Source organism: Silurus aristotelis (genome assembly GCF_946808225.1).
Source record: "Silurus aristotelis genome assembly, chromosome: 3".
NCBI classification, from domain to species: Eukaryota; Metazoa; Chordata; class Actinopteri; order Siluriformes; family Siluridae; genus Silurus; species Silurus aristotelis.
In genome coordinates, this window is record NC_139576.1 from 34,355,296 (window position 1) to 34,380,058 (window position 24,763).

General features: G+C 39.4%; 1 protein-coding gene across 1 annotated transcript in view; it reads left to right on the forward strand.

Annotated features, from left to right (window-relative positions):
- Positions 1 to 332: 332 nt before the first annotated feature.
- uggt2 (UDP-glucose glycoprotein glucosyltransferase 2) overlaps positions 333 to 24,763 on the forward strand; it is a 33,587-nt gene continuing 9,156 nt past the window's right edge. Inside the window, exons 1-24 of the mRNA XM_083535957.1 lie at positions 333 to 438; positions 4,977 to 5,107; positions 5,203 to 5,285; positions 5,389 to 5,519; positions 5,900 to 6,012; positions 6,758 to 6,935; positions 7,068 to 7,164; positions 7,279 to 7,351; positions 7,494 to 7,594; positions 9,074 to 9,173; positions 9,583 to 9,643; positions 10,950 to 11,041; positions 13,951 to 14,101; positions 14,279 to 14,398; positions 14,710 to 14,795; positions 14,935 to 15,070; positions 15,287 to 15,418; positions 15,998 to 16,162; positions 18,789 to 18,912; positions 19,008 to 19,106; positions 20,088 to 20,182; positions 20,879 to 21,088; positions 21,913 to 22,044; positions 24,265 to 24,395. Of these exons, the coding sequence (XP_083392083.1) occupies positions 415 to 438; positions 4,977 to 5,107; positions 5,203 to 5,285; positions 5,389 to 5,519; positions 5,900 to 6,012; positions 6,758 to 6,935; positions 7,068 to 7,164; positions 7,279 to 7,351; positions 7,494 to 7,594; positions 9,074 to 9,173; positions 9,583 to 9,643; positions 10,950 to 11,041; positions 13,951 to 14,101; positions 14,279 to 14,398; positions 14,710 to 14,795; positions 14,935 to 15,070; positions 15,287 to 15,418; positions 15,998 to 16,162; positions 18,789 to 18,912; positions 19,008 to 19,106; positions 20,088 to 20,182; positions 20,879 to 21,088; positions 21,913 to 22,044; positions 24,265 to 24,395 (2,765 nt within the window). The 5' untranslated portion in view covers positions 333 to 414. The remainder of the gene's footprint in view (positions 439 to 4,976; positions 5,108 to 5,202; positions 5,286 to 5,388; positions 5,520 to 5,899; positions 6,013 to 6,757; positions 6,936 to 7,067; positions 7,165 to 7,278; positions 7,352 to 7,493; positions 7,595 to 9,073; positions 9,174 to 9,582; positions 9,644 to 10,949; positions 11,042 to 13,950; positions 14,102 to 14,278; positions 14,399 to 14,709; positions 14,796 to 14,934; positions 15,071 to 15,286; positions 15,419 to 15,997; positions 16,163 to 18,788; positions 18,913 to 19,007; positions 19,107 to 20,087; positions 20,183 to 20,878; positions 21,089 to 21,912; positions 22,045 to 24,264; positions 24,396 to 24,763) is intronic.

Here is a 24,763-nt window from a genome sequence, read left to right on the forward strand (position 1 = left end):
TAGACACACACACACACACACACACACACACACACACACACAGCAAGTTAGAAATCAACTATACTGTACTCGCTTGGTGTGGCTGAATTCCAAATGGCTTTATCTTCCCTATCTAGGTGCACTATTAAGGCATGAAATAATGGTTCATAACCACTAGGTGGTGCACTTTATATTCCATCTTCAGGTATTTGGGATTCGGTCTGCAGCATCTTGGAGCAAACGTTGGATTGAACAGTTAGTTGTCCTTAACGGTGCCTGAATATCGCGTTATGGCACAAAATGAAATAGATTTGAGGCGGGAAAATAATAAAAAGTGAAAAAAAATCCCTACATAACTGTCCTTTTTTCCCTTTTATTTATTATTTATATTTTCTTCCAAATCACGTGAAACTCTTCAAGCCGCAGGACCCCATAATGGCGGCCTCCAGTAAAAGCAGGGTAAGAAAGCGGCTTCTTTTCTTTTCATCTTTATTGATAATAAATTAAATATATTTCCCATTTTCCTCGTTTCTATCACATGATATAAGGTTATTACTAAGATTGGAGTACTGTTTGTATGGAAATAAAGAGCCTGACATGTGTATTTTTATTACTTTATACTCCAAACAGGGCTGAATTTTATCAATGAAAAAAAAAAAACCTTCTCACACAATGTGTTTCTCCATCTCTCTTCTCACAAACGCTCATTTTGTGCTCAATATAAAAGGATGTGACTGAGACAGAATAGCAGCTGTTCAGTTTCTTGCATTGTGTGGATTGGAGCTACGTGGCACAGGGTTGTGTGTAGTCCAGGGGACATCCAAGTGTCCTCAGGAAGTCCTAAAGTACAAGCAGGTGTCCTGAACATCCTTCAAAATAAGCTCAAGACCAGGAGAGATGATGTGATCAGACTGCTTTATACCTACCTTTAAACAGAAAAGATGAACTTAATGATTTGGGGTTGATTTGGAGAAAGAGAGAGCTTTTTTTTTTTTTGTCTTCTGGTCTTGTTTGTTTTTTGAGACACGTGCATGCACCTTTTGTATAATTTTCGACATACGTAAGCAAAAACACAATAATCAGCCAATGAATGAGTGAAAAATGTAGATAGATGATTCCATATTTGACAGGACAGAAGATGTCTCACACTGCTTCACCCACCACACAATCAAACATCGAGGTGGAAGATTTCAGGGGTTTTTTTTCTCAGCGTCAACGAACATGTCATGAACTTCCATCGTCGATCACGAACACGCAAAATGTTTAGTCGTGTCGTCACGACGACGGCGCCCGGTTTCGGGATTTCTCGCTGTCAACTTGGATCGAAAATGCACGATTTCTTCTGCAATGCATTTGTCAATTTCAACCGCACAAATGTATTCATTCGATTGCATATTTAGACCGGATGGATGGTACCTGGTTGTTCGTCCGTTTTCAGAAAACGTTCGGCCAAATCATAGGTTCACGAGATTCACCTTCGACCCGTTCTGAGAACTCGTCGATCCGATCGGATGCCGTGAACTCGTCTTCATCGGTGATGTTCAAGATTCGTCATCAATTCGTCAAGACGCATTTGCAAAAAAAAAAAAGGAAGTTGAATAGAAATGTTTGCGTTCGGCGACACTCAATGAACCGGTGCTGAGATGTTCTGGGGGTTAAAACTGTTTGGGTGAAACCAGTATAATATACTTTCGATCAGCATGAACATAAACAACTGATAATGTAGGGAACTGAAGACACTCGTACACAATGGATTAAACGGATGTACAAAAGCATTCGCGATTTGATCAAAGCAATTTCACCATGTGCCCAAGTGACGACATGGACGTGGATCTGATTCTGGGTGTAAGTAAACACCGAACCAGCACGGCTTCCTTTCCATATCCAACACCATGCAATTGAACCGCAGCTAATTAGAACCAGCTTTACTATAAAACAAGACTTCAAGCGTACATCTGAGCTCGGTACGTGTTCTTTTCGAGAGCCCGATGAGCGAGAACACCAGTCAGCTGGACTGTTAAGGTCAGAAAGAAATCTCCAACCAGAGAAACACCACCATTGGCAAGTTTTACAAGAGGCAGAGCAAACGAATTTCAACTGAATGTCTAAAGAAATGAACTGGATGCCAAGCGCTTGTACAGCTGTTATTCATGCTAAAGGAGGATTTTTTTTTTTTTGAACGGAAATACATTTTAAACATCTGTACAATTATTATATATATATATATATATATATATATATATATATATATATATATATATATATATATATATATATATATATATATATATATATATTATGCATTTAATAATATTAGGAATCACATATATGTTCATTTGGTTTATAGATTATTAAATATATATAAAAAAAATATATATATATAGATATATATATAATTGTACAGATGTTTAAAATGTATTTAAAACATCTGTACAATTATAAACATCTGTACGATTATATATATATTTTATATATTTAACAATAAACATAAACATCTGTACAATTATACATAATAAACATCTGTACAATTATGTACAGTGGGTACGGAAAGTATTCAGACCCCCTTAAATTTTTCACTCTTTTTTATTTTGCAGCCATTTGCTAAAATCATTTAAGTTCATTTCTTTTTCTCATGAATGTACACACAGCACCCTATATTGACAGAAAAACACAGAATTGTTGACACTGTTCCAGATTTGTTAAAAAAGAAAAACTAAAATATCACATGGTCCTAATTATTCAGACCCTTTGCTCAGTATTTAGTAGAAGCCCCCTTTTGATCTAATATAGCCATGAGTCTTTTTGGGAAAGATGCAACAAGTTTTTCACACCTGGATTTGGGGATCCTCTGCCATTCCTCCTTGCAGATCCTTTCCAGTTCTGTCAGGTTGGACGGTAAACGTTGGTGGACAGCTATTTTTAGGTCTCTCCAGAGATGCTCAATTGGGTTTAAGTCAGGGCTCTGGCTGGGCCACTCAAGAACAGTCACGGAGTTGTTGTAAAGCCACTCCTTCGTTATTTTAGCTGTGTGCTTAGGGTCATTGTCTTGTTGGAAGGTAAACCTTCGGCCCAGTCTGAGGTCCAGAGCACTCTGGAGAAGGTTTTCGTCCAGGATATCCCTGTGCTTGGCCGCATTCATCTTTCCCTTGATTGCAACCAGTCGTCCTGTCCCTGCAGCTGAAAAACACCCCCACAGCATGATGCTGCCACCACCATGCTTCATTGTTGAGACTGTACTGGACAGGTGATGAGCAGTGCCTGGTTTTCTCCACACATACCACTTAGAATTAAGGCCAAAAAGTTCTATCTTGGTCTCATCAGACCAGAGAATCTTATTTCTCACCATCTTGGAGAACTCCATGCGGGTTTTCATGTGTCCTGCACTGAGGAAAGGCTTCCGTCAGGCCACTCTGCTATAAAGCCCCACTGGTGAAGGGCTGCAGTGATGGTTGACTTTCTACAACTTTCTCCCATCTCCCGACTGCATCTCTGGAGCTCAGCCACAGTGATCTTTGGGTTCTTCTTTACCTCTCTTACCAAGGCTCTTCTCCCCCGATAGCTCAGTTTGGCCGGACGGCCAGGTCTAGGAAGGGTTCTGGTCGTCCCAAACGTCTTCCATTTGAGGATTATGGAGGCCACTGTGCTCTTAGGAACCTTAAGTGCAGCAGAAATTTTTTTGGAACCTTGGCCAGATCTGTGCCTTGCCACAATTCTGTCTCTGAGCTCTTCAGGCAGTTCCTTTGACCTTAATGATTCTCATTTGCTCTGACATGCATTGTGATCTGTAAGGTCTTATATAGACAGGTGTGTGGCTTTCCTAATCAAGTCCAATCAGTATAATCAAAAATTTCTGGACTCAAATGAAGGTGTAGAACCATCTCAAGGATGATCAGAAGAAATGGAGAGCACCTGAGTTAAATATATGAGTGTCACAGCAAAGGGTCTGAATACTTAGGACCATGTGATATTTCAGTTTTTCTTTTTTAATAAATCTGCAAAAAGGTCAACAATTCTGTGTTTTTCTGTCAGTATGGGGTGCTATGTGTACATTCATGAGGAAAAGAAATGAACTTAAATGATTTTAGCAAATGGCTGCAATATAACAAAAAGTGAAAAATTGAAGGGGGTCTGAATACTTTCCGTACCCACTGTATATATTAAATATATACATAATTGTACAGATGTTTATGTTTATTGTTAAATATATAATATATATATAATTGTACAGATGTTTAAAATTAATTTAAAACATCTGTACACATAAACATATGTACAATTATATATATTTTATATATTTAAAAATAAACAAACATCTGTACAATTATACATCATAAACATCTGTACAATTATGTATATATTAAATATATACATAATTGTACAGGTGTTTGTTTATTGTTAAATATATAAAATATATATAATTGTACAGATGTTTATAATTGTACAGATGTTTTAAATACATTTTAAACATCTGTACAATTATATATATATATTTTATATATTTAATAATCTATAAACCAAATGAGCATGTATGTGATTCCTAATAATAAAAAAAAATAATAAAAAAGGTGTTTCCAAACTTCAAAACGAGGCACCCTGTAACCTGCTTTGATTATTATGGGATATGGACCGAACCAGGATAAATTAATCCGATCAATCAAAAAAAAAAAAAAAAAAAAAAAGGGAATCCCTAATGAGTGAATTTGAAAAGCACCCAGATGTATCGTATTTCACCGACACAAGATGTAGAAATGTTATAACGGATTATAAGTCAGTCCCTTCTTTATGTAATGCACTATACAGACAAAAGTATTGGAACACCTGATTTTTCCAGCCTTTTTTTTTTTTTTTTCCCGTCCCTAAACTGTTCAAGTGAGCAAACCGGTGGCGACTGCGGCACGGAAAAACTCCCCAAAATGGCAAAAGGAAGAAACCTTGAGAGACAGCACAGCAGAACACATCCTAATCACGCGTTTTCTTTTTTCTTTTGGACTTTACAGCATCCGACAATGAGGGTCCTCAGCTTGCTGCTCGTCCTGCTGCAGCTCCATCACGCGCACTCGGCATCGAAAGGAGTCACGGCCAGTCTCAAGGCCAAGTGGCCCGAGACTCCACTTTTACTGGAGACGAGGTATAGTGGATTCTTGTCTTTTTGAAATCCAGCCATCATTCTCCACTTCTGATTACGAGATTACGCCATTTTTTTTTTCTCTCTCAAATCCTTAGCGAGTTTATTGCTGAAGGTGGAGAGGACAAGTTTTGGCAATTTGTCAATACCGTAAAGGAGTTAACCGTGTACAAGCACGGAGGTAAGGAAATGCGTTCATATCGGTGGTTGCTTTCATCATGAATGGCCCATGTGCAGTATTCTGGTCATTGATGCTCTCATATCTTCCCTTCCCACGTATCCAGAATCCGTCCGATCGTACTATAACTTGATCATTAGGAAAGCCGGTCAGTTCCTGAGCAACCTTCAGGTCAACCTGCTAAAGTTCGCGCTGTCACTCAAAGCCTATTCACCTGCCGTACACGCCTTCCAACAGGTCAGACACACACACACACACACACACACACACACACTCTTACACTGACACACACAGCCAAATCTCTGTTGTGTATTAACACAAAACAAATCACTTTTATCACCTCACAAACTTTTATCATGTTTCTGATAATAAACTGTGATTGTGTTATTTTTTTTTATTATTATTTAAAAAATGTTTTAATCTCCGAGGTGTTTGCGCAGGAGAAAGAAAACAATGGTGGCCTTAATATCACTAACCTACTTAACTTATTTTCAGCAACATTGACCAGTTTTGGAAATAAGCCCCCAATTCTGGCCTGATTTCTCAAATCTTTATTTTTCCTCCAATGTCTCTTTTTTGTGTTGCATAAATTGCTTTTGGGTTTGTCCTTTGTTCAGATTGCCAGTGATGAACCTCCGCCAGATGCCTGCTCTGCCTTCGTCTCTATCCACGGCCTGCAGGCCTGCAGCACCAAGGACATGAAGAAGCTGCTGAAGGGGGCCGCAGGCAGGTAACACACATTTGGACCACGTTTGGGATTTTTTCAGTAGTGGGTTTATTATTCTTAGAATTTAGAGCATTGCTGGGCGCTATACGTTCAACCCCTTTCGATAACTCGCGTCTCGGAAATTCCACGGGTCCTCATTCGGAACCTAACAGCAAGGGGGAATCCCTCTGTTAATATCGGCACCCCTGGTAATTATGAGCAAAGAAGGCTGTGGAAAAAAAATTTTTTTAGGTTTAAGCTTTAGATATTTTTTTTTTTTGTACACAAATATTCCCAAAATACTCAACTCTCATTGACATCAAACAATTGCGAACGCAACAAAATTGTATTTTGGGAATCCATTTGTTCAATATATGGACGGCTGAATTAACCTTTCAGTCAGTACTTTGTGCTACGTCCCATCGCCAAGTAACAGCTCTGAGTCTTCTTCTATAAAGCCTAATGAGGGTGGAGAATCCATGGCAATGGATCTGAGATGTTGCACCCATTAAAACCATCCTCTTCACAGTGCGTGGTGGACAACACATCCTTCTCCAGGTCGATTCATGGAATTTCCTGTACACTTACTGTTTAATTCCATTGCTTTTTCATGCCGTTTTTTTTTTTATTTTGCAACCTGGTAGTCGAGACCCCGTGTCGTCTCGATGATCAATTCACATGGAAGAATAAAAAATATGTGGATTTTTTAACATGGTGATTGAGATTTTACACTTTGACACTATTCTTTTTAAAAAATGTATATTTACAGGCCGAAGCCGTACTTGTATAAGCACGATCATAAGTACCCAGGGATCAATGGGACGGACCTTCCGGTCGCCATACTTTATGCTGAAATCGGCACTAAAAAGTTCAACACCTTCCATAAGGTTCTTTCCGAGAGGGCGGCCGAGGGGAAGCTGATCTACGTGCTGCGACATTTTATCGCTGTGAGTTTCAATTTTGTTGTATGAACAACGGAATTATCCGATCATCTCATTATTCTTATAATAATAATCGGATTATATAAAAAAAAACATACAGGATCGAATCGTGTTGTTTGTGTGTACATGTTTGAACAGGAGCCAAAAAAGCTGCACATGCTTCTGTCTGGATATGGTGTGGAACTGGCAATTAAAAGTACTGAGTACAAAGCAGTGGATGATACACAAGTTAAAGGTATCTTGTGGTCAGGTGTCCACAAACGTCTGTCCATAATAGTGTCAATTATTATTGATTTTTTTGTTCAAATGGCTGAATCTATTTATTTATTTAATTATTTATTCATTCCAGATTCGAAATCAGCAGCCAGTTTTGAAGAGGACGAGATCGATGATGTCCAGGGCTTTTTATTTGGAAAATTAAGGTTTTGATTCGTTTTTTTATCGCATGCCCTATTTTCCTATTACATAAAGTATTTTTTATTTTTTAATAAGGATGTCATCAATGAGATTCCCCCTCACAATACAAATGCATCAGGATTAATGGGCATCATTCTCTCTCGGCAGGACGTCTCATCCCGAACTGCGGGAGCAATTAGGAGAATTGAGGAGGCATCTGTTGGAGAGCACGAACGACATGGCGCCTCTCAAAGTGTGGGAGCTGCAAGGTAAACACACGTTTATTAATGGCCTTCTCTGGGCTCGACGCGTGTCCGAGCAGCTCCGTGCTGGGGTGCCGAGAGCGATCCGTTGACACCTTGAGGATTGTCTGGGTGATGAATGGAGCAGCGGTACGAATGTTGGGATTTTCTGTTCTGCTCCTGATTTCTGACTGCTCCACCAATGCTAATGCGACTTGGATGGAATATTATATATTCCGATAGTTATTCATATCAACTATCTTTTAAATTTGGTATGCATGGAAAAGTGGAAACCCATTTGCTGTTTTAAAAACAAAAACCCTCCACACTTCTGGGAAGATGTTTCATAGCAGGCCACTCGTGATCTTCCACTCCAACCCATTGAGCATTGTGATGCTGGATCAGGTTTTGGGTTTCTCCTAGTTCAAGACATTTGAAACAATTGTGCGAATCCAACGTTGTGGTCCGAAAAGGGAAAAAATAGTGGAAACACAATTTTAAAAATTCGTAAGAGAAATATGCTGGTTTTTTTTTTATGTTTTAGTTCCATGTACATAAATTCAGCATCTTCCAGTTGAACCAGAACCACATCTTTTTACTGCCTGTTTCAAAATGGTAATTTTTGGAAACACCAGAAAAATAATTGGACACCAGATGTTTATGATTATTGGATTATTGAATGCATTAGCCAGGCAGGTCTTTGTGAATAAGTTGCCAGTTTGAGAAAAACTCCCATATTAGAACAAACATTTATTACAAACATGATGTAAATTCAAAGGAGCATAAATTGTCTTAAGTCAAGTCACGTTTATTTCTATAGCGCTTTTCACAACAGACATTGTCTCAAAGCAGCTTTACAGAAATCAACAGTTAAGGTGAATGGTGTGCATTTATCCCTGATGAGCAGCCATGGCGACTGTGACCAGGAAAAACTCCCCTTAGATGATATGAGGAAGAAACCATGAGAGGAACCAGACTCAAAAGGGGAACCCATCCTCATTTGGGTGACATCAAGAGTGTGATTATAAATCTATCAACAATACAGAACACTGGAGAGAGAAAACTAACATGAGTACTGGAGTATAAGATTATAAGTAATGTTCTTTATACAGTCTTTATGTAGGAGCTACTGAGCTCAACATTTGTGATCATCACAGATCCAGCACCAGCTTCTCCATGCCAGAGCCTTTAAACGCTCCAGGAGGTCCAATGTCAAAAATGTGAAATCAAAGTGCCCGCTCAGCATTTTTTTATTTTTTTATTTTTTATTTATTTTTTTGGTAATTAACAACGCATAATAGGATGTTAATTGCTTATATACGTCACTCATTTGTTATTTCATTTGAATAATTTTTGCAATTATTTATTTATTTATTTATATATTTGTGTGAATGGATTGGGGGGGGGGGACACGGTCGCTTGTGTGTTGTTTCCGTAATTATTTTTTTTTATACAGATGTGAGGAGAAATAAATTGTCGTCTCTGTTTTGTTAATATTGTTTTCAGACTTGAGTTTCCAAGCAGCAACCCGAATCATGTCTGTCCCAAAGTTCGACGCGCTCAAGCTGATGCGGGATCTAAGTCAAAACTTCCCCGGCAAAGCAAGGTTTAAAAAAAATTAAAAAAATTTAAATATGATTTTGTTGTGCTTTTGTTGTGCTTTTTTTTTTTATTTTATATATTTTATTTTATTTATTTATTTAGTAATTTATTTATTTTTTTTTTTTTAATGGATATCTTTAGGTCCCCTTCTTTATCCTGTTTGTCTATTTTTTCGAGCGCAGCCATGTGTGGAAGTGGATTTTATTGTGTGATTGTGCTTCAGAAGGCTTTATGTGCTATATGGGGGGGGGGGGGGGAGTGCTGATTCAGCCAGTGTTTACAGTCGTCAGCTCAGCAGATATAGCGCCTTAAAGAGCGCAGATTTAAGTGATTAAAAAACGGGTGATTTTATGAGTCGCCGGAGACGTCGGAACGAACCGATAGTGAATGCGCATGTTTTAATGTCCCCACAGATCACTGACCAGAGTGGCTGTAAACCAAGAGATGAGGAAAGAAATTGAAGACAACCAAAAGGTGCAGTTTTAGAACTGCTGTTTGTGGGGTTTTTGGGGTTTTTTTTGCCCAAGGTTTTGCTGTTGGTTTTAGTATACAGTGGGGGAAATAATTATTTAATCCCCTGCTGATTTTGTGGGTTTACCCCCTCTTACAAAGAAATGAACAATCTAGTTATTTAAAAAAAAACATTAAAGAAAGGTTTTAAATAAATTTGTATTTGATTGAGTGAAATATGTTTTTGATCTCGTACCAAATTAGCAAGACTCCCACAGACCCAAATAAGTGCTGTCCCTTTAAGACAGAACTCCTACTATCAACTCATTATGTGTATAAAAGACCCCCGTCACAGAATCAACCTCTTCCATTCAAACATCTCCACCACCATGGGAAAGACCTATGAGCTGTCAAAGGATGCCAAGGACAGGATTGTAGACTTGCACAAGGCTGGAATGGGCTACAAGACCATCAGATTGTTGCCTTGGCTGTATGTTTTTTATCACTGTCATGCTGGAAGACCATCCATGAACATCTACAGTGTTCTGGCTGAGGCCAGGAGGTGCTCATCCAAGATTCTACAGTGCATGGTTCGTTCATGTGGTGAAGTCTTCCTGTACCCTGAGCAGAACAGCCCCAAAGCAGAATGTTTCCTCCTCCATGTGTGAGTGGGGATGGTGTTCTTGGGGTCATATTCTGCATTTCTCTGCTTCCAGAAACGTGATGCCAAAGAGCTCAATTTTGGTCTGACCACCACATCACATTCTCCCAAACCTTCTCTGTCCATGTGCATTCTTGAGCAGAAGGACCTCAGTGTGGTACCATTGGTTTTCTTGGTGACTGTGGTCCCAGCTCCCTTGAGATCATTAAAAAGCTCCTCCAGTGTAATCCTGGGCTGATCCCTCACCCTTCTCAGAATCATCCTCACCCCTTGAGGTGAGATTTTGCAGGGAGCTCCAGAGCAATGGCGATCGTCTTGTAATTATCACGCCAATAGTGGTTTCTTTCTCACCAGGCTTCTTGCTGATGGTCTTGTAGCCCATTCCAGCCTTGTGCAGGTCTACAATCTCGCCCCTGATGTTCTTCGACAGCTCTTTGGTCTTTCCAGTGGTGGTGGAGAGGTTTGAATGGAAGAGGGTGATTCTGTGACGGGAGCCTTTTATATACATGAGCTGCTATTAGGAGCTGTTTTTAAAGGGCAGGACTAATTTGGGTGCCAGTCAGAATTCTTGCTGGTTGGTATTGGATCAAATTCTTTGGGAACGAATAATTGTTTCCCTCACTGTATAACGTTTACATGCTTGTACTGTGCCATGTGTTTGTTCCTCAGCGACTGAGCAAGTCTCTGGGAATCCAACCAGGAGATGCTAGTCTCTACATTAATGGAATACACATTGACCTGGACCTTCATAACCCTTTCAGGTAGGACCTCAGAGAAACGATTATTTATGTGTTAATTGCTTTCCTGTATTACACAACTTGTTTGTTTCTATAAACATGTCCAATGTCAGATTGTGTACAGTTTCTACTTTATGAACTAAAATTGGTGGATATCTGACCCAGTCCATATTTGCTGTTTCAATACCCTCCACTCTTCCAGGAAGATGTTCCACTACAAGTGTGTTAGTAAGGTCAGGTACTGATGTAGATGAAAAGGTAAGGAGGCCTGGGGGTGCAGTCAGCATTCACATTTAGTCTAAAAGTGTTCAGTAAGATTGAGGTCAGAGCTCTACAGCAGGCCACTCAAGATCTTCTACTCCAACTTATATAAGCATATATTCATGCTGGAAACGGTTTGAGTCTCCTCGTTAAAGTGAAGGGAAACAACATCCGAAAGCATCTTATACAACTGTTAAGTTTTGGTAACAGTTTGGGACAGAACAACATATCTAGCTGGAAATGTCAAGTGTCCCACTATTGCTGTCTATATATATATATATATATACAGTGAGGAAAATAAGTATTTGAACACCCTGCTATTTTAAGTTCTCCCACTTAGAAATCATGGAGGGGTCTAAAATTGTCATCGTAGGTGCATGTCCACTGTGAGAGACATAATCTAAAAAAAAAAATCCAGAAATCACAATGTATGATTTTTTTGCTATTTATTTGTATGATACAGCTGCAAAAAAAGTATTTGAACACCTGAGAAAGTCAATGTTAATATTTGGTACAGGAGCATTTGTTTGCAATTACAGAGGTCAAACGTTTCCTGTAGTTTTTCACCAGGTTTGCACACACTGCAGGAGGGATTTTGGCCCACTCCTTCACACAGATCTTCTCTAGATCAGTCAGGTTTCTGGCCTGTCACTGAGAAACACGGAGTTTGAGCTCCCTCCAAAGATTCTCTATTGGGTTTAGGTCTGGAGACTGGCTAGACCATGCCAGAACCTTGATATGCTTCTTACAGAGCTACTCCTTGGTTATCCTGGCTGTGTGCTTCGGGTCATTGTCATGTTGGAAGACCCAGCCTCGACCCATCTTCAATGCTCTAACTAAGGGAAGGAGGTTGTTCCCCAAAATCTCGCAATACATGGCCCCGGTCATCCTTTACTTAATACAGTGCAGTCGCCCTGTCCCATGTGCAGAAAAACACCCCCAAAGCATGATGCTACCACCCCATGCTTCACAGTAGGGATGGTGTTCTTGGGATGGTACTCATCATTCTTCTTCCTCCAAACACGTTTAGTGGAATTATGACCCAAAAGTTCTATTTTGGTCTCATCTGACCACATGAATTTCTCCCATGACTCCTCTGGATCATCCAAACGGTCATTGGCAAACTTAAGACGTGCCTGGACATGTGCTGGTTTAAGCAGGGGAACCTTCCGTGCCATGCATGATTTCAAACCATGACGTCTTAGTGTATTACCAACAGTAACCTTGGAAACGGTGGTCCCAGCTCTTTTCAGGTCATTGACCAGCTCCTCCCGTGTAGTTCTGGGCTGATTTCTCACCTTCCTTAGGATCATCAAAACCCCTCGAGGTGAGATCTTGCATGGAGCCCCAGTCCGAGGGAGATTGACAGTCATGTTTAGCTTCTTCCATTTTCTAATGATTGCTCCAACAGTGGACCTTTTTTCACCAAGCTGCTTGGCAATTTCCCCGTAGCCCTTTCCAGCCTTGTGGAGGTGTACAATTTTGTCACTAGTGTCTTTGGACAGCTCTTTGGTCTTGGCCATGTTAGTAGTTGGATTCTTACTGATTGTATGGGGTGGACAGGTGTCTTTATGCAGCTAACGACCTCAAACAGGTGCATCTAATTTAGGATAATAAATGTAGTGGCGGTGGACATTTTAAAGGCAGACTAACAGGTCTTTGAGGGTCAGAATTCTAGCTGATAGACAGGTGTTCAAATACTTATTTGCAGCTGTATCATACAAATAAATATTTAATAAATCATACATTGTGATTTCTGGATTTTTTTTTTTTAATTATGTCTCTCACAGTGGACATGCACCTACGATGACAATTTCAGACCCCTCCATGATTTCTAAGTGGGAGAACTTGCAAAATAGCAGCGTGTTCAAATACTTATTTTCCTCACTGTATATATATATGTATATATATTTATATATATATATATATATATATATATATATAGAGAGAGAGAGAGAGAGAGAGAGAGAGAGAGAGAGAGAGAGAGAGAGAGAGAGAGAGAGAAAGAAAAAATAATAAATGAGAGAGAGAGAAAGAATGAAAGAAAGAATGAGAAAAAGGAAGAAAGAGAGAAAGAAAGAAAGAAAGAAAGAAAGAAAGAAAGAAAGAAAGAAAGAAAGAAAGAAAGAAAGAAAGAAAAAAAGGAAAGAAAGACAAAGAAATAATGAGAGAAAGAGAGAAAGAAAAGAATGAGAAAGAAAGAGAAATAATGAGAGAAAAAAAGAATGAGAAAGAAGGAAAAAGAAATCAAGAAAGAATGAAAGAGAGAAAAATAAGAGAACAAATGAGAGAAAGAATGTGTGAGAGAGAGAGAGAGAGAGAGAGAGAGAGAGAGAGAGAGAGAGAGAGAGAGAGAGAGAGAGAGAGAGAGAGAGAGAGAAAGAAAGAAAGAAAGAAAGAAAGTAAGAAAGATTTGCACCCAGGATGAAGATCTCAGCGCATTCTTGCATTCTTCTTTAACTGTCTAAAAGATTTAGCGAAATTGATGCGATGGCATTTAGGAGATTCTGATTGGCGACGTGTTCGTCAGTAAGCGTTACTTTTATTGAGACGATTCTCAGAAAAAAAAAAAAAGACCTCTGAAAAAATCTTCATGCTTTAGCAGACTCGAGTTCTTTTTCAGCATCAGGCTCAAATTGAAAAGCTTCTTTTTCTGTCTTTGGTCTGGGCAGCATACTGGATATCATCCGCGGAGAGGCAAAACTTTTGGAGGGACTTCATAGCCTTGGCATCAGGGGTACCAGCTTGGGCAAGTTTTTGCGCCTCCCTGTGACCACCGTGGAGGACAGCTACGCTCTGGACATCCGTCACTCTGCGATAATGGTGAGGCTAAAACAATAAATTGGGTGTGGGTAGAAATGTTTAGCCATGCAGATGTCGTGTGTGTGTGTGTGTGTGTGTGTGTGTGTGTGTGTGTGTGTGTGTGTGTGTATATATAGTACACACTGATAGCAATTATGTTACTGTTTGAGGTTTAGTTTGTTTCTTTTCTCCTTTTAGTGGGTCAATGATATTGAGACTGACTCCACATACAGGAACTGGCCCTCCAGCATTCAGGAGCTGCTCAGAGCCTCGTTTCCTGGTGTGATCCGACAAGTTCGACGGAACCTCTTCAGCTTGGTTAGTCCAATTCCACCCAATCATCTAAAATAACGTTGAAAACCTCACCTATATTCTACCGAACACACTTGAATGACTTCATCTCCTCCTGACTTCACGAATGCTCTTCTGGCTGAATGAGAACAAATCCCCATAGTCACGCTTCAGAATCTAGTGCAAAGCCTTTACAGTGGAATGGAGAGCAGAAGGAGACTAAATCTGGAATGAGATGTTGGAAAAAAGCAAGATGTCCACATAGTGTATTAATATAATGTTTTATCATTGGCTGCCCGGTTTTTCAAAAAGATGCTGCATTCAACTTCCTTTCCCAGGTTCTGTTTCTTGACCCGGTTCAGGAGGACACCATCGAACTGGTCAAAATGGCTGAGCTGTTTTACAAGCACAAGATTCCTCTCAGGTCCGTCACCCATGTTTTATTTCAGCAAAAAAAAAACAAAAAAAAAAACGATATAACGGACTCATTCGTTTAGACCGTCAATTAAAATCCGCCATTATTTGTGCCGGTTTATTTATCTATTTATTATTTTTTCTTTTAGGATCGGCTTTGTCTTCGTTGTTAATACAGATGAAAAGGTGGACGGTTACAAGGACGCCGGCGTCGCTTTCTTCAGGGCGTTGAACTATATCGCAGAGGAGTATGACATAACCCAGGCGTTCCTATCCATGGTGTCTGTGAGTCGACCTGGAAAAACTACTTTAAGAAGTTTTTTTTTTCTTCTTTCAACCCTATGTGTCAGTTTACCTTAGTTCACTTTGATGAGTACAGATTTGTCGGTCGTCTCTCAGAAATTGCCCTGATACCATCGAAAGCGAAGAGCTAATCTCAGAGGCACGACTCGATCTAATCAAGCTTTCAGATATCTAAATTACATCTTGATGCACCTACAGATGTACGACAAAGTGGATGCCGGAGATTCCTTATCGGTTGACACGGTGACAGCATATCTGAAGAAGAAATTTCCGAAAGCTAATGCTGCCAAAATCCTTGAGGTGGACTCGAGCTATGATGAGAAAAGAAAGGTAGGATGCATTTCTTTTTCTTTTTTTTCCCTCTCTATTGTTTTTTTTTTTGGTAAATTATATACTGTGTAGACATGAACAAGGTTACAGTTATGTAAATGTATTTGTGTATCGGGTCACCTCACCTTTCCTGCTATATGTGGTTCTTTTCCAAACTGTTACCACAAATCTGAAGGCACTCAATTGTCTTAAGATGGCGCTATAATCAAATTTTGGCGACAAAGTGAGCTCCTTTAAGATCTGCTTTACATGCTTTGGAGAGGAAGATCTTGCTGAGCTCTGATCTCATCCCTACTGAACACCTTTGGGATGAATGTGAACGCTGACTGCACCCCAGGTCTCCTCACCTACATCAGTACCTGACATTACTAACACCCTTGTGGCTGATGAACACAAATATCCATAAACACACTCCAAAATCTAGTGGAACATCTTCCCAGAAGAGTGGAGGGAATTATAAGAGCAAATTGGGACTAAATGTGGAATGCAATGTAAATCACATTTCGTATTTATGACCAGGTGTCCCAATACTTTTGGAAATATAGTGTACGATGTGATGGTGTTCGGTTGATTCTTTAGGCTGGAGCCGTTTTCTACAGAAAGAGCGGACTGGGTGCTCTTCCTGTGGCCCTGTTTAACGGGGTCCCACTTAGCTCCGAGGAGATGGACCCAGATGAGTTGGAGACCGTCTTGCTGCAGCACATCATGGATTCCACGAACTTCTTCCAGAGAGCCGTCTTTCTGGTATTCAGCATTACAGCATTATTATATCTTAATGTAACGCAAGACAATAAGTAAACGAAGTGCCTGTTAAATGTTTGGAAAACATTTTTTTATGGTTTCTGAGAAACACATGCATGTTCCTTGAGTTCACTTTGACCAAACAAATGTACAGACGTTGCACTTTATTTTCATTGGGGGAAAAAAATCTTTCCTTAGCGTGAATAACAGCTTTACTCTTGACTTGTAAAACTTGCCAAAGGTGTTCCTCACTAGTTTGAGATTGTCCTTGTGATCCAGTTCATCCCAGAGCAGTCCAATAGGATTTAGGTGCGGTGACTGGGCAGGCCGTTCCATGACATATTAGATTAGATTCAGCTTTAGTGTCATTGTGCAAGGTATATGTAAAGAGCCAATGAAATAGAATAGCCTTAATTTGTCACATATACATTATAGCACCGTGAAATTTGTTCACTTGCTGAGAAGTTGGGGTCAGAGCGCAGGGTGAGCCATGATACGTCGCCCCTAGAACACAGAGTGGTAAGGGCCTTGCTCAAGGGCCCAACAGTGGCAGTTTGGCAATACCAGGGCTTGAAACCCTGACCTTCCGATCAGTAACCACTGAACTCCCATTTTGTTAGCATCTAACCAGAAGTGTATAAGTTGCTTATTTACAAGAGATGACAGTAAATAAATAAGATATAAGGTTCATATATACAGGGATGAGGGTGATTATGTACAGAAGGTGCAGTAGGTAATAATATACGGTATATACCGTAATATACAATATACTGTGCAAAGATTATAGATATTTCAGAAGATAATATACTCAAATCACATGATATAGTTATGTACAACTATGAATGTATGTATGATGCAGTATAAATATGGGTGGAAAGTACAATAGTGCAAATGTTAAGGATGGTGCGATTTAACACTCACATAACATTCTTCTGTTCTGAACTCACAAGGAACGTGCACGTGTCCCAAAGTGGTAAAAAAAAAAAAATCATTTGTTTCCTAACTTTTGTCAGACACTGTATATGTCAATCTTTGTCATGCTGACCAAATATTTTTGGATCGAAAGTTTTTTTTTCCCCGTATGTTCATATGCAAATGAAGCATCATCTAATTAATGTGTGCATTTGCATAATCAGTTAAATTTTTAATAAATCAATATATATATATATATATATATATATATTAGTCTTTAGGTGATTCTTAAATGATTTATATTGTGTTCTAAATATAATCTATTATATGATTAATTAGTAATAATTCATAATATGATTAATATATTCATTCTATTATATAATTAATAGAATCTTTCTCATTTAACGTATAATATAATTTTATCGTCGTTCAATTCTCTGTTGACTGCCTGAATATACTTTTGTGAAAAAATGTCATTTAATGAATGCAAATTATGTAGATTTATTTTTGCATAGACAAATCGAATTTTGAATATAGAGAATAAGATTTAGAGAGAAATGCTCAATCACATGGTGTCATAATTGTTTCCACAGTAATATATTTATAGCCAAAAAAGGGGAAAAGGAACAGATATTTCAAGCAACAAGATATTCAGTGTTTTAGGTTTCACTGAACTTCCTTCACACTCTCAAATAACAAATATATTAAATGTCATGTTTATAAATGTCCGATGCAACAGCATTTTTCTACACACTGATCAAAAGGCAAGTTATGGTCCAGAATTTCAGATTTTCGTTCCTGACATAGGAAAACATACGTACATGTCAATGACAGATGTTTCTTGTAGCTCAGGTTGATTCTGTGTGACTGAAAAACCCTGTTAAACCATTACTATCTCCGAATTTAGACTTTTGATTTGAGCCCTAGGTTTTACTGGAAGACTAGAGTTGTCCTGAAAAAGAAAACACTGGTGCAGTAACAGCCAGATATCAAACAGTTTTTCCAAGGAAACCTACAGCAGATATAAAAAAAAAAAGGCCACACCTCAAAATTCAACCCACTTATCAGCATTAAGAATGGGAAGGTCAGATCAAAATTCGCAAAGAGATACAGAAAAGTTTATGAAACCAAGAGCAACCTTTGCCAAAGTGATGGAAAGGCCTAAATGTGGAGAAAGAAAGGATCTACTCATGATCCAAAATATTCCAATTGATATTATATAAGTTGAGGAAGCGTAATGGTCTGGCGTTGCAGGCTCACTAATCTTTATTAATGATGTAATTTCATGAAAGTAGCAGCAGAATGTATTCAGAAGAACATTTTGTCTGCCAACAATTTTTAATCATGGCAATTCCCAGACTTTAACCCCGATTGAGCAGCATTTTAATAGTGAAGAGACGAATGAATTTAAATTCCCACAAAACACAAAAGAAGCTGCTTTACTATCATGGAAGAGCATTGAAGAAGAAGAATGTTAGACGTTTGATGATGTCATTGGGTCACCAGCTTAATGCTGTTATTGCAAGCTTGGGATGTGCAACCAAATATTGCACATCATTTGCTTTTATAATTGCTTTGTGGCAATTATTAGATTTTTTGCTTTGCCAGGTAATTGTTTTTAAACACTTCTAAGTGCAAATATCAATAAAGTAAGGTGGTGGTTGTAGATGCTGGTGGTTATAAGATATAGTAAAATCTTTGGGGTTTTTTGGTCCAGGGTCAGATTTCTGAAGGCACAGATGTGGTGGACTTCTTGATGGAGCAACCTAACGTCGTGCCACGCATCAACCCTCTGATTCTAAGCCCAGACAGGAATTATTTGGATTTCACAGCATCTCCAGGTAGCACTGAATCAGCTTGCAACTAGACACATTGGCATTTCTGCATTCCTGGAAAAAAACGGCTTCGAACTTTGTTTTTGTCTGAAACTTGCCAGTTGCTGATGACTGGGACGATTCAACAATGTTCTCATATCTGGACTTCAAGGACAAGACAGCTGCTGTTTCGAAAAGAATGAAGTATTTAACGAAGCATGGTAAGTGTGTCGTATAAAGAAAAAAATAAAGGCAATATTATTTGCAAAAAATATTTTTTTATTATTTTATTAAATCTCAATTCAGGATATACATATACTGTACATATATACATCATGAATTGAGGGTAAAAAAATTAAATAATTGTGTGTGTGTATGTGTGTGTGTGTGTGTGTATATATATATATATATATATATATATATATATATATATATATATATATATATATATATATAATATATATATACACACACACAATACAGACCAAAAGTTTGGACACACCTTCTCGTTCAAAGAGTTTTCTTTATTTTCATGACTATGAAAATTGTAGATTCACACTGAAGGCATCAAAACTATGAATGAACACATGTGGAATTATATATGGAATTATATACATAACAAAAAAGTGTGAAACAACTGAAAAATGTCATATTCTAGGTTCTTCAAAGTAGCCACCTTTTGCTCTGATTACTGCTTTGCACACTCTTGGCATTCTCTTGATGAGCTTCAAGAGGTAGTCACCTGAAATGGTCTTCCAACAGTCTTGAAGGAGTTCCCCGAGAGATGCTTGGCACTTGTTGGCCCTTTTGCCTTCACTCTGCGGTCCAGCTCACCCCTAAACCATCTCGATTGGGTTCAGGTTCGGTGACTGTGGAGGCCAGGTCATCTGCCGCAGCACCCCATCACTCTCCTTCTTGGTCAAATAGCCCTTGATGCCTTCAGTGTGACTCTACAATTTTCATAGTCATGAAAATAAAGAAAACTCTTTAAATGAGAAGGTGTGTCCAAACTTTTGGTCTGTACTGTATATATATATAATAATAAAATTATTATTATTATTATTATTATTATTATTTTTGCAATGGTTTATAGAGTATTTAATTGTTTTGACACAGATTTTGTCACAATTTGTCTCGAGCGAGACACGACATAGTGAGCACGATCTTTAATAAATGCTGCATCTATTTCTGTGTTGCTGTAGATGAGGAGATGGTGTACGGCGTGACCTTTTGGATAGTTGCGGATATTGAGCATGTCTCTGGCAGGCGGATTCTTCTGAATGCATTAAAACATATGGTGAGCGATTGCTTTTATTTGCGTTCCGTCTTCATCGCTGTGGGATTTGTTCAGTGTGTTAACATTTTCAAATAATGATTTCATTGCCGAAAGCCTATTTTTTTGTCCTGTCGATTTACATTCCTGTACATGAAGGGGGGCAGTGAACGACTTTTAATAGCAATAAATCGAGAAAAATGAAAGTGTGCACCAGCCACAGATCATGAAGGAAGAGGGAAGGAGTCATTTGGGGGGGTTTTTTTATGCTGGTTTAACTCAATTCAACTTTATTTTTAAGGCGTTTATAGCAATCAATACACAGTCTGAGAGAAATAAATGAATTACAAATAAAAATGGGAATGTTTCAAATTTATCGCTTGAGTAAGCAAGTGGCAACAGAGGCAAGGGAAAAAAAAAAACTTCGAGACCGTATGATCTTAAGGGAACCCATCCTCATCTGGGTAACACCAAATGTCCATTATGGTTCCATCAACGTTAGCAGCTCTTCCCTTTTGGACAGGAATGCAAATTTTGGACGCTTGACGGCTACGATTGTTGATTTGTAGCAAACCGTTTTGGAGTTTGGATAAATAAAAAAAAAAAACAGACGTGGAATTTCCACGCAGATGCAACCTGACTCATTCGATATCTTTTGCTCATTAAGTGTGCTGCAGATGTTTCCCGTGCATCACCATGCTTTAATCTGTTCGCTTGCAGAAGTCCAGTGGTTCCAGTAGCCGCGTTGGCGTGATTAATAACCCCAGTGAGCAACCCACCGAAGACAACAGCCGTTTATACAGAGCCATCTGGGCTTCCCTTCTCACCCAAAGCAGCAAGAATACCCTGGATTTCACCCTGAAACTCCTGAAAAACGAGACCGTGCAGCTCCTGGAACGGGGCACCAAGATTAAAGATCTACTGGTAAAGGTTAGTGATGCCAACGTGACCATTTAGGAGGCCCGTGCGCTCAACAGTCCGGTTTCCTTTGCTTTTGAAGCGCAGATGATCACGATATCACGGAGATTTCCCGAGCATGTACACAGTATATCCCCCTGCTGACTTCACAGTTCACAGCAGATCTTCTTGTGCTGGTTTCTGCCTCTCTAAGGACACATCGATCCATGGGTGTCCTCCACAAAACGAACCAATTTGGAAAGGATTAGTTCTCGTTGATCTCCTCGTCTACGTCTCTTCAGCTCTTTCACGTGAAAGCGTGCGGTTTACAGTAAACACGTCACTCGGGGAGCTAGCGCTGCAGGATTTTTCTGATTATGCTGATAATGCAGATTTTTTATTGAAACTTTTTTTCATCCTTTGAGGCTTTTTTTTTTTTGAGAGATCTGAATAATGGGTGTCTGTAAAGCACACGCTCCGTCGACACAAAAGCCGATGTTTAATTACCAGTATAATCAATGAAACAGCAGGGTTGATTATGATACCTTTCTGTAAGTACTGTAATGTTTGCATTTTTTTCACAGCAGAGCCTCTGTTAGTCAATAATCCAATTGTGCATCGTTCCATACCAATGAAGTCAATTATATAATATATATATATATATATACCTTTTTATAGCCTTAAGAATCTGTGTTTATATATAGTATTTATATTATTGTTTTATATGTTATATTATTTATATTATTATTTAAACTTCTGTTTTCTGAGTTCATTATACAAACAAAAGATGATGACGGAACTCAACTTCTCAGTGTCTTCATGTAGATTTATAGGTCTGTGTTTCGCTGTGCTTAAAGGTCATGGACCAGGATGCCTTCGAGAAGAAGTTCAACACCATGGAGTCGGGCTTTTTGCACAGTCAGCAGAGGTTCTGTCGGGAGGTGCTGAAGGTGAAGGCAGGGCACACCGCTGTAGTCAGCAATGGCAGGGTAAGACGCTTTGTTTCTATTTTTCTTCCAGGCCAATTTTAGACCACAGTCCTCTTCATATGTCAGCTGAACATCGAATTACTCGGTATCGCCGCATGAAATATAAAGATCTGAAGCTCTTCACAGGTGAAATTCCGAAAATACGAATACGCTTCTACATTTCATGAATGCAGCAGATCTGCGGTGTTTGACGTGACAGCACTTTAGCTTTAAAACTGCGTCACATTCCGGATTTATGGCATTTGGCATTTATGACATAATCTAGAACGACTTGCAAGGTGCTTCAGAATCTCATCCGTAAAAAATTGTTCATTAGGACACAGACTCAGAACACAATCAGTCGAAAAACTCTCGTGGGAGAAAATTGATTTCTACCCCAAGGGCTAATTTAAGAACCTCTGGAAGGGGGTAAGACTTCTAGAGACTCAGGTGTACGGACATCAAGCGGAAGGTTATTCCACCGCCAGTCAGGCGGCTGCATTCTGGATCAGTTGCAGCCATCAAATGTCTTTTGGAGTCAAACTAAACCAGGTTCTGGTCTGGAACCAGATTTAAAACCCATAGTTTTAGCAAAAAACGAATTGTGGAACTCATCACAGTCCAGATCCATCTTCATGATTCTTGAACCTTTCGGATACGTTGTCTGTTCATGCGGAGCAGCGAGTTGCCTCCATTTGAAGAGAGCTCCGTCCAGAAGGATCTTCCAGGCAGGTTCAGAGAGCAGAAAGGAACCGGATCACTGTGGAGCATGTGTACTGTAGTACAAAACCAGTGCAGGAACCCCCTTAAACAAACATCTGTGAGAAATCGAGTGCATGCCAAAGACCGCAATTTATGCTTGTTTGAAGAAAGAAAAAAGCTGCTGTGGCCATACAGAACTACAGTCGGTCTCATAAATATTTGGACAGCAATAAGGGTTATTTTATCTGTCTAGTGCAGCAGGCTGGAGCTGAAATCAAACACTCTTTATGAGCTCAGAGCGAAGAGGATTTATTTGAGACTCTTTATAAATCGGATGAGCAGTGTAGATTTTGTCCCGAATTTACCATTATACACTTTCAACTCCAATATGAACAGACTGCTATAGACATATATATATATAACTAGGTCAGTGTTCAAATATCGCCGGAGCTGTATATTGTAAAGTCTTGGCCAGATGTTCGCTCAGCTGTAGAGTCTATATTTGGTGATTCATGAGTAATGATGGTCTGCAGCTCCTATCTGTCTCCCGCTGCCACACAGCCCCGGCATCTCAATCTTCCCTGCCATTTACTCAGCATGCAGCATTTTTCTCTTCGAGGTCACAGGTGAGTGTGCGTGTGCACTGTGTTGCAAGCCGGCTCCGGCACGAGACGGTCCTGACACTGTCCTTAAAGGGCGAGTCGTGCATGTCAAAAGAAAAAAAACCCACCAACGTACGCACGCTATAACGGATATGTATGCAGGGATGGGTTGCCAAACAACAGAAAATCCTTCATAAAGTGTGCATTATAACCACTTTCTTTTTTGTGAAACTCGACAACCTTCGCCCTTCATATAACCATTGTAACCATCGACCGACTAAAGGAACATGGCCTGTGTGCTACCTTATAATTATACTGTACCCCATGTTCCTGCAAGGGTCTTAGATCCCTTGGTCACGTCTCCTCCCACCCTCGTCGGACATCACAGCCGAAAGATTTAAAGCTGATATCTTGGCGAACGAACGTAGCAAAAAGTGCTCAATTTTACAATTTCTCGTTAAATAAAACCGTAGTCTGTTCAGTTTTCATGCATTTTGTGCATTTTTGGGGAAAAAAACCTTCAATAATCAAGCTACTTTTTCGCTCATATTTATCGAGGGCGCTAGTTTTAATGGGCGTCACTGTACATACGAATCAATCCGTTCTGGTGAGGTCTACCTCCCCGTGCTTGGTGTTAGTGCTAGTCTCTATCAGGATAGAATAATAGGAGTGTAGGATAAAGGTGATGTGAGAATAACTCCGTATTGATTTTCAGTGTTGCTTCCCTCTAAAGGGGGACAAATGAATCAGAACCATGGAAACGAAAAACCAGCAGCATCACTGTTTTTCATGCTTTTTTTTTTTTCCCCTCATGTACCTGACTGACAATTTGAAAGCAGCCATCTGGCAGAGTGATTAAAAAGAAATATGGTAACTAGCATGTCTGATTAGCATTAAAACCAGTACCTATGCCATTGTTTCCGCGTCCCTTCGCCAGATCCTGGGTCCATTTGCGGAGGACGACGAGTTCGCCACCGACGACTTCCACCTTCTGGAGAAGCTCACGCTCAGCACCTCGGCTGAGAAAATCCAGGCTAAAGTTAAGCAAATGAACCTGCCGCCTAAAAAGTACGCCCCTACTTCTCAGTATTGACTTTTCTAGAATTTTTCGTAGAGACACTTTTTTTTGTTAGGGCTTACAGGAGCACGTGGGCTTCAGGAGAGTTCGAAAAAACGGTCATATTGCAAGTATTTCAGTGTCGGGAGGTTTGTGGACACCCATTATTGTCCAGGCAGAGCTTTTATAGGAAAATAATCTACTGCTTTGAGCAAATAAATTGCACATTTTTGACATTACCCGAGTTTATTGCTCTTGTTTGCCCTCTAGTGGATCTATCGAGAATAGCCACAATTTCCGCACTATTGCTTTAACCCGTTTATTGATTGATGCAGAGTATAATCAGGGGTGCATCTATTTATATATCGCTATGATATCG